At 50.3% G+C, this 16,595-nt stretch overlaps 2 protein-coding genes across 6 annotated transcripts; one reads left to right on the forward strand and one right to left on the reverse strand.

The window, feature by feature from the left end:
* The first annotated feature begins 127 nt into the window (after positions 1–127).
* LOC120706675 (protein FAM91A1-like) lies at positions 128–14,384 on the forward strand. 5 transcript variants are annotated; one of them, XR_005688396.1, is made up of 11 exons: positions 128–640; positions 2,103–2,220; positions 2,531–2,627; positions 2,964–3,070; positions 9,225–9,347; positions 9,557–9,710; positions 10,456–10,516; positions 10,649–11,013; positions 11,339–12,851; positions 12,945–13,357; positions 13,900–14,361. XR_005688396.1 is itself a non-coding variant. In XM_039991368.1 (10 exons), exons 1-10 carry the CDS (start codon positions 519–521, stop codon positions 13,189–13,191), a joined length of 2,907 nt encoding a protein of 968 aa, XP_039847302.1. In that variant the 5' UTR covers positions 128–518; the 3' UTR covers positions 13,192–13,565. The 5 variants fall into 5 exon arrangements, 1 of the variants encoding a protein (XP_039847302.1); XR_005688395.1 differs by having other exon boundaries at positions 129–640; positions 12,945–13,361; positions 13,900–14,384; XM_039991368.1 differs by lacking the exon at positions 13,900–14,361 and having other exon boundaries at positions 12,945–13,565.
* Positions 14,385–15,009: 625 nt separating this feature from the next.
* On the reverse strand, positions 15,010–16,390 carry LOC120710568 (outer envelope pore protein 16-2, chloroplastic-like). The gene is made up of 5 exons (XM_039996216.1): positions 16,118–16,390; positions 15,887–15,987; positions 15,722–15,755; positions 15,530–15,597; positions 15,010–15,390 (listed from the first exon to the last, which is right to left on the reverse strand). The coding sequence occupies exons 1-5, from the start codon at positions 16,251–16,253 to the stop codon at positions 15,244–15,246; spliced, it is 486 nt and encodes a 161-aa protein (XP_039852150.1). The 5' UTR covers positions 16,254–16,390; the 3' UTR covers positions 15,010–15,243.
* Positions 16,391–16,595: the final 205 nt, after the last annotated feature.

Here is a 16,595-nt window from a genome sequence, read left to right on the forward strand (position 1 = left end):
AATACCATTCCTCTAATATAGCTGCCAAATTTGTTCCGGGCATCGATTCATGGGGGCCGCAGGGCGTGCTGATCGCTAACCGGCTCGTGCTCGGCAAGCCGTGCGACTCGTGCACGACGACTGCACGGCCCGCGGAGGCTACCCGAGCCGTCATCGCGGAAATCGGACTGACCGCGGTGCCGCTCCCACTTTCGAAGTCTTTGTCTGCTGCGGCTTGCCGGACTCGAAGGAGGGGGACCAGGCCGCCACTTCCCATCCGGGCTCCCGCCGCGCTCCCGTTTCTCTCCAGCCCCCAGCGACGCGCCACCGCCGTGGGGCACGGGCCGCGCCGCCGCTCTTGTCTCGATCCGGGGACAGCAACGTCCTCCGCGCTCCCGAACCTCGCCTCGCCTGCCCCTCCTCCCCGCGAGATCGCGATCTGATCCCGCCGCAGCGCAGCGGTAGCAGCAGCAGCAGCCAGATCCGCCCGCCCCACCCAACCACCAGTCCCGCGGGCGGGAGGGTAGACGAGGTGTAGGATGTCGTCCGCCGCGGTGGAGGAGCAGATGGTGGTGAAGGCGATCCGGGAGGAGTGCCCCTGGGAGTCGCTCCCCAAGCGCCTTCAGGCCACGCTCCAGACCAAGGAGGAGTGGCACCGCAGGTAACCACTGTTCCGCGTCTACTCTCTGCTACTGATTGCCTCTGCTGCTGCAACCAGTTACGCTTAGTTGTGAGCTCTGTGGGTTGCCGTAGTTAGTAGACGCCAGCGCTGTTTGAAGTAGCTGTTTCGGTGCCGCTTGAGCAGCAACTGGGGGTTTGGGTTTGCTCAACTGCCTTGCGCGTGTTTAGATCTCGTCCTCAGCTAGCTACATTGACGTGCAAGGCCTCCGAGCCGTAGATGCTGGCCTCAATTCTGCTAGGGACGGTTGCAGGGTTCATCTAGCATGGCAGGTAGGCGAATCATGACTTGTATAGTTACATCGTGGCTGTTTGAATCAGGTCATGTTGGGAGTAGTTGAAATTTGAACCATGGCTCTTCACAGCGCATTGACTGATTTCTAGTAAAACTGTAGAAATCTTGAGTCCTGGCAATGACATGATGTTTCATTCTCGAAGAAGAGCACAATTCGGTCAATTATTCAACCTTCGTTCTTACTGTTTTGTTACATTACATGCAGAGTTTTCTGGCCTTCTGGCTACTAGAAATGCTTTTACTGCTTGGATCATTTGCATTGCAGCACCACATTTCTTAACATTGCTTGACAGTTTATGTTCCCTCATGGCCTCATGGTAAAAAAGTAACCAAATATGCAAACATGCAATTTGTTTTTTGTGAGGAACATCTGTGTGACTTTACCATGAAGTCAAAGCTCTATATGAAATGAGTAAACAATGTTTAATTCATACTGTAGTCAATGTTTAATTCATACTGTAGTCTGTACATGTGCCATTATGTTGCTGGTAATATACTTCCACGTGAAACGATACAAGTTAGGATTTCCTATCGGCACAGGAAAGCATAGACTTCTGTGGCAAGTTCAATAAGGGCCACATAAAGTTACATGATGCCAGATTGGAGAATCGTGTTAATGTGCCTACTTCCTCCATCCATTTTTATAATGCGTATTTTGATTTGAAAAAGTCAAACTTCATAAGTTTTGACAAACAATAGTCAAATTGTATGCATGTTTGGTGCGCAAAAGTTGTACCTACAGATCTGTATATCATTTGATATAACGTTGATTTTGTATCATCGATAATATTTTGTAAGAATGTTAAAGGGGATCTTGCAAACACACCACGGGTTCAAACCCTAGTTTTCTATTTTGTCATTGGATGTCTCAGTGACAGGTGGGGCTGGGACCCACCTGTACAATGGCAAAGTGGGGTCTGACCCAGTGGTGTGTTTGTAATTTTTCCAATACGTAAGGTCGAAATTATTTTAGAAGACTTCTATGTACCGAAATATGAGCTGAATAATGGGCGGTAGTAGTACCCTGAAGGACTTCATGGATAGCCCTTCTCATGTACTTAAGTTGTCTGCATTGCGCGCCCTAGTTCCTGTCATTAATATAGTGTGAAGCTGTAGGCATAACATCCGGTTCTGCTTATTTTGGTGTCAGGATTGTGGATTTTTGTATCCGAAAACGCTTGCAGTGGAATACCTGCTTTGCCCGTAGAGTATGCAGAGAAGGGGAATACTATGAAGAAATGATGCGCTACCTCCGGAGAAATCTTGCAGTATGGTCCTCAATGTCCCCTTTCTGTGTAATCAATAGGCTGGCAAATGCGAGATAGCTTGGTTTTCTCAGGTTGGGGGTTATTTCAATTTTCTGTTGATAACATCTGCCAGCATTGGTAAATTTTTAATGCACACTGTTTGGTATACTGGATCTACCCAGTTAACGTCTCTATTATTATTTTTGGTTAAGGTTCATGTAGTTCCCTATGCAATGGGTTGAAATATGTGTATAGTAACTCTTTTTTCGTATGTTTGAACTGTTTACCTGAAAGCTTTCAAGATTTCAACATCATGCACATTGGTTTGCAGCTATACCCGTACCACCTTGCAGACTATATATGCCGGGTATCGAGGATCTCACCATTCAGATATTATTGCGACATCCTTTTTGAAGCAATGAAGAATGGTAACCCCTTTCTTAAAAGATTTTTTTTGTAAATTTATGTCCCTTCAGCATCCTGTAGCCTATAAATTGCTCAAATTCCCTATCATTTTTTCTGGTGGTAAAATCACATATATAATCAGAGTACAACTCAATGGTGGTATCCTGCTGTTAAAATTTAATACTGCAATTTTAGGCAGTGCCTGCCCTAGACTGCTCGCCCATGTTGGTAAACTGTGTTATATTCTTTTTTTTTTTGGTAGAACAGTGTAACCTGCGGATGTGTGACTGTAAAACTGAAGCACTGTTCCACTTTTCTTAATACATGCTTATATTCTGACACGCTTGATTTTATGGCAGAACAACCATATGATAGTATTCCAAACTTCACTGCTGCTGATGCACTAAGGCTTACGGGTGTTGGGAGAAATGAGTTTATTGATATCATGAACAAATGCAGATCAAAGGTATTCCTGGACATGATCTTTGGTTCTTACACTGTCAGATGATGGATAAGCTTTTGTGCTGGATGGATAAGGCATAGGGTCCTTGCAAGGACTAGAGCATCTATTCCTTTAGCATATTTTCAATTTGCTAGGACAGTTAGTTTGCTAGGACAGCATCTAGCTTTAGTTCTTTTGACTAGCATCTTAGACTAGCACTCAGCATCTTTTGCTTGATTGCTGCCTCGCTGCAGCAATCTTTGGCTGCCTGCCCTGGCTGCCTATAAGTATGTATCCCCAGCCCCTTGGGTTGGTATGGCTGTGTGTTTGTGAATGAGAAAAAACCCCAGAAAATTGCCCCATTCTCCACTGTTACCCTCTCAGCTCAATGAGAGTAAAAATTGAGCTTCTAACAATACTTTCTTGTAGGTTGGATATCTCTTGCTCCTCCCCTTCCCAAGCGCTTGTAGTAGCCCAGCCACCACCAGCAGTAGCTAGCATAGCAGCAACAGTTAGCGCAGCAGCACCTGCTGCACCCTCTGTTCCTCCTTCCTCACCCGAGTAGACGAGCAGCAGCTCGTCTGAGGTTGCGTCTTCACCATGCAGCAGCCCCTTGGAGGCGCGCCATGTCCGACGTACCGTCTCAACGCTCGGTCGCCTCGAGCGCACGGCGTCAGCGAGACGCCAAGCTCGCCGCGGCAGAGGAGCGCAGGTGAGCGACGGCACAAGCTGCTGCAGCAGCGGCGAGGGCGGCCAGGCTGGCTGCACAGAGGCGGTGGAAGATGCGGCGCGTGCGGCGGAGGTCGAGGTTGAGACCCTGCGTGGCAGCCTCAGCGGCTCCATCGCCGGCGACACCACCGCCGACAGGGACCTTGAGGAGTTGGCGAGGGAGAGGGCGCGGGAGCGGACCGCGCGGTGGGCAGCAGCCCACCCCCACGGCGGCGGCCCGGAGGTCGACGCGCCCGGCGGCGGTAGCCTGGACGCTGGCGCGCAGGGCAACGGCGGCGCGCAGGCCGGCGGCCATGCCCCTGGCGGCGGTGCGCAGGGCGGCGGTCGTGCCGCCAGGAGCGGCGGCGCTCCTGGCTGGGGCGCTCGCGGCGGCGCCCCCGGCTACCACGGCCTCCAGGCGGTGGTCAGGGACGTCGGTTCAAGCGGTGGGTGGCCCACCCTCACCAAGACCAACTACGTCGAGTGGGCCGCGGTCATGGAGGTGAAGCTCCAGGTGCGGTATATGTGGGAGGCAGTCCGGTACGGCGACATCGACTATGATGAGGATCGACGGGCGCTGGATGCTCTCATCGCAGCAGCCCCGCCCGAGATGCAGTTCACGCTTTCCAAGAAGCGAATTGCCAAGGAGGCCTGGGACTCCATCGCTGCGGCACGCATCGGCAGCGACCGAGCCCGCAAGACCACTCTGCAGGCACTTCGCAAGGAGTGGGAGCACCTGGCCTTCAAGCCAGGTGAGGATGTTGATGACTTCGCCCTCCGTCTCAACACTGCTGCAGAAGATGGTGCAGTTCGGCGACGACACCTATGACGAGGAGAGAGCTGTCGAGAAGCTCTTCCGCTGCGTCCCCGAGAGGTACAGACAGACCGCTCGCTCGATCGAGTCTCTGCTGGACCTCTCCACCATGACGATCGAGGAGGCGATAGGTCGCCTCAAGGTCGTCGACAGCGACGAGCCACAGCCTCCATCGGGAGGCATCTCCATCGGTGGGAAGCTCCACCTCACTCAGGAGTAGTGGGAGGCCCGGCGCGGTGACAGGAAGAGGGGGGAGCCCTCTTCCTCGACTGGTGGCCGCAAGCGCGGCAAACCGCGAAAGGGGCGCGGAGGTGCCCAAGCCGGGGCACGAGGGCGCACCGAGGGTGGCGCCCGCCGAGATGCTCAGGTCGGCGCCGCCGATAGGCCCAAGGCGGCACGAGACGACGCCTGCCACAACTGTGGCAGACCCGGCCACTGGGCCAGGGACTGCTCGCAGCGGAGGCGTGGGGGCCAAGCCCACGTCGCGGAGGCCCAGCCGGATGACGAGCTGGCTCTGTTCCTACTCCACGGGGACACGGAGCTGCATCCGGCGGCACCGCCTGCCACCGCTCTACTCCACCTCGACGAGCCGCGCGCCCGAGTCCTCCTCGGCAACGGCTCCGACGACGACAGGGTCGACGGTTGGTACCTCGACTCCGGCGCCACGCACCATATGACCGGGCGGCGGGAGTTCTTCTCCGACCTGGACGCCGACGTAGGTGGCTCCGTCAGGTTCGGGGACTCCTCCGCCGTGGAGATCAAGGGCGTGGGCTCCGTGATCTTCACCGCCAAGTCCGGAGAGCACCGGATGCTCACCGGAGTCTACTACATCCCGGCGCTGCGGAACTCCATCATCAGCCTTGGGCAGCTCGATGAGAGCGGCTCCCGCATGGTGATCGACAGCGGGGTCCTCCGCATCTGGGACCACCGTCGCCAGCTTCTCGCCAGGGTGGTTCGAGGGAAGAACCGCCTCTATATCCTCCACGTCGGGGTGGCCCAGCCTCTTTGTCTTGTAGCTCGCAGGGACGACGAGGCATGGTAGTGGCACGAGCGCTTTGGGCACCTCCACTTTGAGGCCCTGAAGCGGCTCAGTGCCAAGGAGATGGTGCGAGGCCTCCCGAGCCTCGACCACGTGGAGCAGCTCTGCGACGTCTGCGTGCTGACAAAGCAGTGGCGGCACTCTTACCCCCAGCAGGCGAGCTTTCGAGCCAGGGAGCGGCTCGAGCTCGTACACGGGGACTTGTGTGGCCCAGTGACACCGATCACACCAGGAGGATGGCGCTACTTCCTGCTGCTCGTCGATGATCTCTCCCGCTACATGTGGGTGATGATCCTTGGCAGCAAGGGAGAGGCTGCAGACGCCATCAGGCGTGCTCAGGCTGCTGCGGAGGCGGAGAGCGGCCGCAAGTTGCGCGTGCTGCGCACCGACAATGGCGGCGAGTTCACGGCGGTTGAGTTCGCGGCGTACTGCGCGGATGAGGGCATCCAGCGCCACTACTCTGCACCGTACAACCCGCAGCAGAACAGCGTCGTCGAGCGGCGCAACCAGACGGTTGTGGGGATGGCTCGGGCCCTCCTCAAGCGGAGGGGGGGTGCTGGCTTTGTACTGGGGAGAGGCGGTGGTGACGGGTGTCTACATCCTCAACCGCTCGCCCACCAAGGCGCTCGACGGCATGACGCCGTATGAGGCTTGGCACGGGCGCAAGCCGGCTGTCTCCCACCTGAGGGTCTTCGGCTGCCTCTCGTTCGCCAAGGAGCTTGGCCACATCGGCAAGCTCGACGACAGGAGCACTCCGGGAGTGTTCATCGGCTACGCGGAGGGCTCGAAGGCCCTACCGCATCCTCGACCCGGAGACACAGCGTGTGCGCACGGCGCGCGACGTTGTGTTCGACGAAGGGCGAGGATGGGCGTGGAACAAGGCGGTGGACGACGGCTCGGCTCCGACGTACGACGACTTCACCGTCGAGTACGTCCACTTTGAGGGAGCTGGGGGAGTAGGCAGCTCCTTTTCGCCGAGCGTGCCTAACCCAGTCCCCGAGCCTCCACCGACTCCGGCGCCCGCTACACCGGCAGCACCACGCTCTCCAGCCGCGATTCCGGCTGCGACGAGTTCCTCGCCTGCACCACCACAGCCGGCAACGCCGCGCACTCCAGTACCTACAGCCACTCCTCCGGGCACGTCTACTCCGACACCTGCTCATGCTGAGCACAGCCTGGTGGAGTTCGCTACTCCGCTCTCTCACGACGAGGAGCGCGTCGACGTGTACCACGATGGCGAGCCGTTGCGGTACCGTACGATGGAGGACCTTCTCGGCGATCAGCCGGTGCCGGGACTGGTGCCTCACGACCTGGAGGCGCAGTTGCACCTCGCGTGCGACGACGGCGAGCCTCGGTCTTTCGCAGAGGCCGAGGGACACGTGGCATGGCGTGCCGCGATGCAGTCGGAGATGGACGCGGTTGAGAAGAACCGCACTTGGGAGCTTGCTGACCTCCCTCGTGGTCACCACGCGATCACCCTTAAGTGGGTGTTCAAGCTGAAGAGGGATGAAGCCGGCACCGTCCTCAAGCACAAGGCTCACCTGGTAGCACGAGGTTTCGTGCAGCAGGACGGGGTCGACTTCGACGATGCCTTCGCCCCCGTGGCACGGATGGAGTCCGTGCGACTTCTCCTTGCGCTGGCTGCCCAGGAGGGCTGGCGCGTCCATCACATGGACGTCAAGTCGGCGTTCCTCAACGGCGACTTGAGGGAGGAGGTCTACGTGCACCAGCCGTCGGGGTTTGCGATCCCCGGCAAGGAGGGCAAGGTGCTACGCCTCCGCAAGGCCCTCTATGGCTTGCGGCAGGCTCCGAGGGCGTGGAACGCCAAACTGGACTCCACGCTCAAGGGGATGGGCTTCGAGCAAAGTCCGCACGAGGCGGCCATCTACCGGCGGGGCAATGGCAGAAATGCCCTGCTGGTGGATGTCTACGTCGACGACTTGGTGATCACCGGCGTCAAGGATGCGGAGGTGGCGGCGTTCAAGGAAGAGATGAAGGCCACCTTCTAGATGAGCGACTTGGGGCCTCTCTCCTTCTACTTGGGGATCGAGGTGCACCAAGATGACTCCGGGATCACGCTTTGACAAACCGCCTATGCCAAGCGCGTCGTTGAGCTAGCTGGGCTCACCGACTGCAACCCAGCTCTCACTCCGATGGAGGAGAGGCTGAAGCTGAGCCGTGACAGCACGGCGGAGGTGGACGCCACCCAGTGCCGGCGCCTTGTGGGGAGCCTTCGCTACCTCACCCACACACGGCCGGACTTGGCGTTCTCCGTCGGCTACGTTAGTCGGTTCATGCAGCGACCGACGACGGAGCACCAGCTGGCCGTGAAGAGGATCATCCGCTACGTTGCGGGGACTCTCGATCACGGTCTCCTCTACCCGAGGTGCCCTGCGGCGGCACACTTCGTTGGGTACAGCGACAGCGACCACGCCGGCGACATCGACACCAGCAAGAGCACGAGCGGGATCCTCTTCTTCCTCGGCAAGTGCCTCGTCAGCTGGCAGTCGGTCAAGCAGCAGGTGGTGGTTCTGTCCAGCTGCGAGGCTGAGTACATAGCGGCCTCCACCACCTCGACTCAGGCGCTCTAGCTCGCTCGACTGCTTGGTGATCTCCTCGGCAGAGACACTGAAGCGGTGGAGCTCAGGGTGGACATCAAGTCCGCTCTGGCCCTGGCAAAGAACCCTGTTTTCCATGAACGGAGCAAGCACATCCGGGTGAGGTACCACTTCATCCGAGGCTGCTTGGAGGACGGGAGCATCAAGGCAAGCTACATCAACACCAAGGACCAGCTTGCGGACCAGCTCACCAAGCCTCTTGGGAGGATCAAGTTCCTTGAGCTCTGCTCCAGGACCGGGATGGTCCAATCTTCCCACAAGACGACGCACAAGACTTAGGGGGAGAATGATGGATAAGCCTTTGTGCTGGATGGATAAGGCATAGGGTCCTTGCAAGGACCAGAGCATCTATTCCTTTAGCATATTTTCAGTTTGCTAGGACAGTCAGTTTGCTAGGACAGCATCTAGCTTTAGTTCTTTTGACTAGCATCTTAGACTAGCACTCAACATCTTTTGCTTGACTGCTGCCTCGCTGCAGCAATCTTTGGCTGCCTATAAGTATGTATCCCCAGCCCCTTGGGTTGGTATGGCTGTGTGTTTGTGAATGAGAAAAAACCCCAGAAAATTGCCCCATTCTCCACTGTCATCCTCTCGGCTCAATGAGTAAAAATTGAGCTTCTAACATCAGATGCTCATGCAATCTTGTTAACATACATATGTTTCAAATAGTTGATCATGTGAATTAAAAATAATTTATTTCATACTAAAATGTGCTGCAGATAGATGACACATCATTTTCAAATCTCAAATGAATTGATAACAACAGAAGTTTTCACAAAAAAGAATACTAGAGTATGCTAAACAATTGCGTGGGGCATGAGTCTATTTGATGTGAAAAGTGATGAATAATAATTAATAAATGTATGGGCATGCTATACATGTTCTTGGGAAACATTTTTGTGTGTGATTTTTCGAGTTCTATTTGATATTTAGATAGTATATTTCAGCAAGATTGTCCATCTTACAGATACAGATAATTTTCTGTATTGAATTCCTCAGAAATTAATGTGGAAGCTGAACAAATCAATTGCAAAAGAAATGCTGCCTACACAGCCTGTTGACTTCCCAGTCGAGCCTTGGTGGGGGGTTTGTCTTGTTAACTTTACACTGGAAGAGTTTAAGGTCAGGTTCGCTATATCTCTTGTTATTGCTACGCATCAATGCAATGTTGATACAAAATGTGATGAAATTTACTTGTAACGTGAAAGCTACAATATACAATGCCTGACTTTCTTTTTCACTATGTAAAGCTATTATCTTTTTGTGAAGTCTTCAATGATCTTTCCTTATGAAGTCTTTTGATAAGAGTTGATGTTATTGGTTTTCTGTAGAAACTTTCAGAAGAAGAGACGGCAACAATAGACAAAATATGTAAAGAGGAGGCCAATTCATATGTTCTTTTTGATCCGAAGGTTATTGATGGCCTTTATAAAAGAGGGCTAGTGTACTTTGATGTCCCTGTTTTCCCAGATGACCGTTTCAAAGGTATTAGTGGAGTATTTTTTAGGATATAATTAGTCAAGCAGAATTAACCTGATTGACTGGCATCGTTGCTTATGATGTTTTGTGTCTGTTCTATACTTCTATGCCCTCTTGATTTCATGCGATGTGGGGCGCCAAGGAATGATGTAGACATCCATTTCTTCTATCAATTTTGTCATAGCCCAAATTACATCTTTCAATTTCCCTTTGATGCCAGAACAAAATTGTTTTTATTGCATAAATTGATAAATACATGTCATACTGAATGTTTATACTTTATACCCTTTTGACACTTCAGCATTCATCATTTATGACGCATCATCAGTAGATAAACATCCTTTGGATTATCTGTTTTGTCGTATGATCTTGTTTGTAATTATGCAAAAATATAATATAAAGATTGGATAAGAACATCAGAGCCTTCTATGTGCATTTGCAGATTCATATTTGATAGATCAATATTGCATATAAATGTGCTAAATAAAGAGGTTTCCTGAAGAATATAATGGTATTCTATTTCCATTGCATGCGTAGCTCAATATCTTTTTATTTTCTGTAATGATGTTGTTTTATTCGAACAACATACAAAATCCCCTGATCTTGAGCTTCCTTCATCAGAATAAATGGTAAAATGCGCATTGAAGTTATGTTAGACTGCTATGTGTCATTCAGATTTGTGTTTATAGATCTTATATTAAGTTTAGCAATATAGTATCTGAAAGAGTTTACAATGTTACTATTTGTTCAGTTTCCAGGCTTGAAAATTTTGTTTCTAACAAGGATCAATCATATGAAGACCCAATTGAAGAGTAAGTGCTTTCATTTTTCTGTATAATGGCCTTCCATTTGCTATTCATATCTAATTTAAATGACAGTCTAATTTTCTTTCACCTGTAACTTTCCATAGCCAACATAGCAATGACTAGAATTTTTTGTTGCAGGCTGTTGTATGCTGTATTTGTTGTATCAAGTGCTAATGCTACTGTTGCTGAACTGGCTGCAACCTTACAAGCTGACCTTCATCAGTTGCAGGCAGCTGCATCATTTGCTTGTCGATTGGGGTGGGCTGTAAAACTAGTGGAGGCAGATTCTGTTCTTAATGATGAAGGTGCGCCTGCATTTCCTGGTATTATTCTTAGTGATGACGAAGAAGGTTCAAATACAAGTATCAACTCAGAAAAGTCTGGTCAACAGCTTACTAGCATGGATTCTGATGGGCCCAGGAAAATATATGGAACTGCTCATGTGGGCTTTGTTGTTGATGCGAATGTTACTTCATACTTGATGATGGGCTCACTGTCCCCAGGTTAGATAGTCTTCAACTCGTATTCCTAATGCAGAGTACTAGGATTTTAAGCTGAAATCTCTTGGAAATCATCCAGCACCCATATCCAAATAACGTTCACCATTGATTTTGCGATTCAAATTTGACTATCTATTTTTTGAGAGATATGCATATAAATGATTATTTTTTCTCGAACAGCATATAAATGATTATAAATGCACAACATTTGTGGCACTTTTCGTTGCAAGTTTCACTATCCTATTTTTCATTTTACCTTAATATTTTGAAAAATACTGTTTGTGAACTACTGTAGTGACTAGTGAGTACCTTCACCAACATTCTGCAGGTTTAAAATCTCATGCTGTCACACTCTATGAGGCTGGAAAACTAGGTGATTCTTGCATTGCAGAACTTTGTAGTGATCTTGCTAGTTTAGAGGGAAAGAAGTTTGAAGGTGTCTTAGAGGAGTTTGCAAATCATGCATTCAGTCTGCGATACTTCTTGGAGTGTCTACAATCTGGTGGAGTTTCTTCAAATGAAATTAGCAATGATGCTGGTGAAGCAAACACTCCAAGAAGCTCTTTGCATGACATTGAAAATGCTACTAGCCAATTGGCCAAAGTAAACATGAAGGGTGTTGCTGATGATAACCATGATGAATTACTGCAGCATAACCAGGTGACATGTAATTTAGGTGATAGTGATGGGAATATAATGTCACCAAGTGTGGCTACATCAGAACTAGATGTTTCAAGCGACACACGAGTGTTAAAGAACAAAAGGAAGTACAAAGTTGATATTCTTCGATGTGAGAGCTTAGCCTCACTTGCCCCAGCTACATTGGAACGGCTGTTTCTCCGGGACTATGACATTATTGTTTCAATGGTTCCTCTTCCTTCTTCGTCAGTTCTTCCAGGTCCTTCAGGCCCAATTCATTTTGGTCCACCTTCTTATTCCTCCATGACACCCTGGATGAAGCTTGTATTGTATACAGCAGGGAATTGTGGACCGGTATCTGCTGTTTTCATGAAAGGACTACGTTTTAGACTGCTACCTGAACCATTAGCTGGTTGTGAAAAGGCAATAATATGGTCTTGGGATGGTTCTGTGGTGGGTGGACTAGGAGGGAAGTTTGAGGGGAACTTGGTGAAGGGCAACCTATTGTTACACTGCTTGAACTCAATGCTTAAACAATCTGCTGTACTGGTACAACCACTTAGTCTTAATGATCTTGACACATCAGGAAACCTTGTCACTGTAGAGATCCCTTTACCTCTAAAGAATGATGACCAATCAATTGCATGTGTGATAGCTCAAACTAATTTGCCAAAGGATCAGATCTTAAACTTGACATCTGTATTGAAAGGCCTATCCAGTAAATTTGATCTGGGCACACTTGGCTACCTTCGTTTAGTAAGACTTCACAGGATTGATGAATCAGACAAAATTGACCCAGAAAATGTAAGTTATCAGTGGGTGCCTTTGAGCTTAGAGTTCGGAATTCCCTTATTCAATCCAAAGTTGTGCCAGAGGATTTGTGAAAAGGTGGTTTCATCCCATATGCTTCAGAAGGACGACCTCAATGAGCATTGTGACGTGATGCAAAATGTTAGAAGGCGTCTGCAAGAACTTTGTAGTGAATATCAAGCAACTGGGCCATTAGCAAAATTATTTAACAAGCGCGGAAGCTCAAGGGACTTACCACGCATCTTAATCAACAGTATTAGTGGTAGATGGAATCCCAATAATGACCCTTCAACACCATCCGGAGGAGCCCCAAGTGAAAATGAGAGGCTGAAATTTTCTGGACGGCAGAGATGTCGCACAGAAGTTGTGAGCTTTGATGGGAGCACTGTCAGGTATTTCTGAATACATTACATTAAGCTTTCATGCAATAAGTTTACTTGATTATTGTTCATTGTAACTTAATGCTGTGTTCCAAATTTGTAAAGGTCATATGCACTTGCTCCTGAGCTCAATGAGGCTGCCAGCAGACCTACCTCTGAAGAACAACCATCCTTACATGATGCAAAATCAGATACAGAGGACACAGGCAGCAAGGATGTAGTCTTACCAGGATTGAATCTTATATTTGATGGAGCTGAATTACATCCCTTTGATGTTGCTGCTTGCCTTCAAGCACGCCAGCCTCTCCAGCTTATAGCTGAGGCATCAGCGGCCTCATCAGCAATGCTATGATGTCCATAGCTCCACTGTAGACATTGTGATTCCAATATCTTCAAGTTGATCCATAAGAATATGTAGAGGGCGGCTGCTTTATGCACTATGACCAAGCGCTTTTATGGGAATTGTCAATGGTGCTCATCAACTGGGGATGCAATTTTTGAAGCTATCAACTCACATCGTATGTAAGTTCACATCTTCAAGCTGATGCTCAATGTAGGATCAGCCCAAGATGCCATGCTTAAATGGACCCTTGAGATTGTTTCATGCTAGTAGGGTGCAAACTGGTAGTTTTCTTGCTTTGAAATTCGTCTACATTTAGATGAGTTTTAAGTCAATACATGTTAGACTGTCATAGTGAGAAGTTTTTTTTTCCCGGAGACCGCATCTATCTATATTATATAAAGCTTCAAATTATTGGATGGGTTAACAGGTGCCGGTCGGCTGGGTAAAAAGGCTAGGAACTCATAATAGTATTTGTGGAACTATAGGTCCAACGTAAAATTGAATTTAACATTTTACCTTTGACATTGTTACACATAGTCACATGAACATATAAGAAACAAAGACCCTCATCCTTCATGTTATTCAATTGGAATGTCGGCACAAATACCTTTCGAACTGTACCTTGTGCGTTGGACGACCTCAGTATTGTTCCATATCTCGATTTTGCGTTGGGCTTTTGGGCCTCGAGTCTTGACGTGAAGTTCTCTCTACTTGCAGGTTTCTTGGCCACTATACTAGTCTACTTTTCACTTGTGTGTGAAATTTCTTCGCGCGTGGTGCTACTCCAAGATTCTTTGCTGTTTACTTGAGGCGTGTTTATATATAGTTAGGAGAGGCCGCAGATTTTTGCAGTGTGAAAAATAAGTTATGATGTAGTTTGTTGTATGCTAGCACAGCTTCATTGTAGTTAAATACGGCCGTTGGGTCCCAGGTTTTTTGTGGTCATGTCCATTTCGTCGTGGACGTGTTAGCTCGGCCTTCCTGGGGTTCCTTCGAAAGGTAAATGCTCGCTAAGAGGCATGCACCTGCTGTAGTGGCGTTGCGAATAGGCGTGTATGCGTCCAATCCCCCGAAGCAGCGTAACAGAAATGACAAGCAATCAGCTGTATAATCCTGTTGCCGGTCATTCCTCTGTTTAGGCCTAAATACATGGGCTAATGACTTGGCTCTCTTTTTTTTATACCTAAAATTTACTTCGGCTCCTTGAGGTCGTTACTGTGCATCACCGTACCCATGGCATTAGCTCACTCTTCGCAAAGCAAATTGCGGAGGGACACACCGCTTTGACATTTGTTCTCGTTTTCACAGGGATTGTGAAGAAGTTGATACCATTGCCAGTAAGCCACCGTATCCTCGAACTTGAAGAATTGGAGGACAACATTTCAAACTTCATACTGAAAATTTTTCACACGTCGGCACGCAAGGATGAAGACCACAAGTTCACACGGGCGACATTCCTGAGTCATAAACATGGAGGATTATTGGAACTGGGGAAAAACCTACAGGTAATGTAGAATGCCTTGGAAACAAACGAGCAACGATTAGTTAGTGAAAATTTTTGGATCAAAATGTCACATTGATTGTTTGACCAGATGTCGGAAGGGCTTTTCGGACACTAATTAAAAAACTAATTTCAAAACTCACTTGGAAACCACGAGACGAGACGAATCTTTTGAGGTCTTTGACCGCGTCATTAGCACATGTGGGTTACTGTAGTATTTATGGCTAATCATATACTAATTAGGCTTAAAAGATTCATCTCGTCATGTACATTCAAACTGTGTAATTAGTTTTGTTATTTAATTACATTTAGTGCTTCATACATGTGTTTAAAGATGTGTTTAAAGAGGAGGTGAAAATTTTTGGGTGAAAATTTTTGAGAACTAAACGGCCCCTAGAACCCCATGGCACCAGATTTCGCTGCAGCAAGCTGACACGCGGATCTAGGAATACATTTTTCATGGTCGGTGAGCTGCAATGCAACTTCTTTATGCTAAACACACCCCCCTCGAGAACCTGGCCGGACAACCGCCCCGTGTCCGGCGCCCGCCGTCCCTGGGCTCAGAATACGCCGGAGAGCAGGCTCGCGGCGCTGGACAGCGCCGCGCCGGTGATGGCGAAATGGACGAGCTTGTCGGAGTGGCCGCCGGCGTCCCCCGTCAACGCCACTGCCGCGCCGGCGATGGCACCTGCGATCGCGCTGTTCTTCTGCAGGAGGAAGGTGGAACAAATTAAACGAGCAGGAATCAGCAGCCGGTTACGGTGTTCTTTGGAGGTTGGTGAAAGTTTTCATGTTCGCTTGACGATTGGAGCATTATATCGGTTCGATTAGGAAAGTGGCACTAACCCAGTCATGGCAACCCCTGGCCTCCCTGAGGCCGTACGTCAGCCCGGAGTACACCCCAGCTGCCAGGCCTGCATGGCAAATAACAAAGACAGGGTTATTAAGCGGTGAGTCGTGTACGTCCTGTTCCTCTGAGGAGGATGGCAGTTACAACCTCCGTTGGAAATTTTGCTTGCGCTGAGCAGTAGCACTCACCCCACTGGAAGGCCTCCTTGCCGGCCGTTTTGACCTGCACAAATTGAACAAGTGACAGTGAGAACTGAGAAGTCAAGCAAGCAAGCGTTAGTTAGGAATAAACTAATAAGCAGGCCTCCTTGTGTCATCTATCAACAGCTGCTATTTTCCTTTTGTCTCACTCACCGCGGCGTCGAGCGACTTCTGGCCATCGTCGCCCCTGATGCTGGAGAAATGGCTCCTCTTGCCGCCGTTGGGGTCGAGCCCGGCCGAGTCCCCGGAAAGGCCTGCACAGCAACAACGTTGTTGGTTGCCTCCTCACTCCCCAATGCAAGCTGGAGCCTAAAGGCCTAGAGCCCACGAAGAAACGGGAGCTACCCAACCCAAGCAGCAGGGGAGCCTAGAGCTAGTTGTTACCTTCGACGGTGACGAAGTAGGCCTCCCTGGAGACGGCCCTGGCGGCGCCGACGCCGGCGGCGCGGATGAAACCGTCGGCGACGCGGTTGAGGAGCGGGTGCGGGTGGCCCAGGTCCAGGAGCGGGCGCCGGTCCATGCTCGTCAGCTCGTCCTAGAGCGTCCGGGTGTCCAGCCGGCTCATCTCCGCTGCTCGGCGGCGGCGCTCTACTACTCGATCGGCGGCCGGCCGGGAAGCACCACGCGCACGAAGAAACTGAGGGAGAGGGAAGGGAAGTGCCGGGCGTCCTGGGGGAAGCGAGCGAGAGCGCCCGGGGTTTAATGCCCGCGAGGCGGGCGGCGGTTTTTTTTTTCCAACCGGACATCCCAAACCGGAGCACTCCGGTTCCGGTAAACGATACCGGTTTGACCGATTACCGGTAGAAACTGGTCAAATTCAAATTTAAATTAAAAAAACTCAGTTCAACCGGTTCGTACCGGT

The sequence above is a fragment of the Panicum virgatum genome, chromosome 5K (assembly GCF_016808335.1).
Source record: "Panicum virgatum strain AP13 chromosome 5K, P.virgatum_v5, whole genome shotgun sequence".
Classification (NCBI taxonomy): domain Eukaryota; kingdom Viridiplantae; phylum Streptophyta; class Magnoliopsida; order Poales; family Poaceae; genus Panicum; species Panicum virgatum.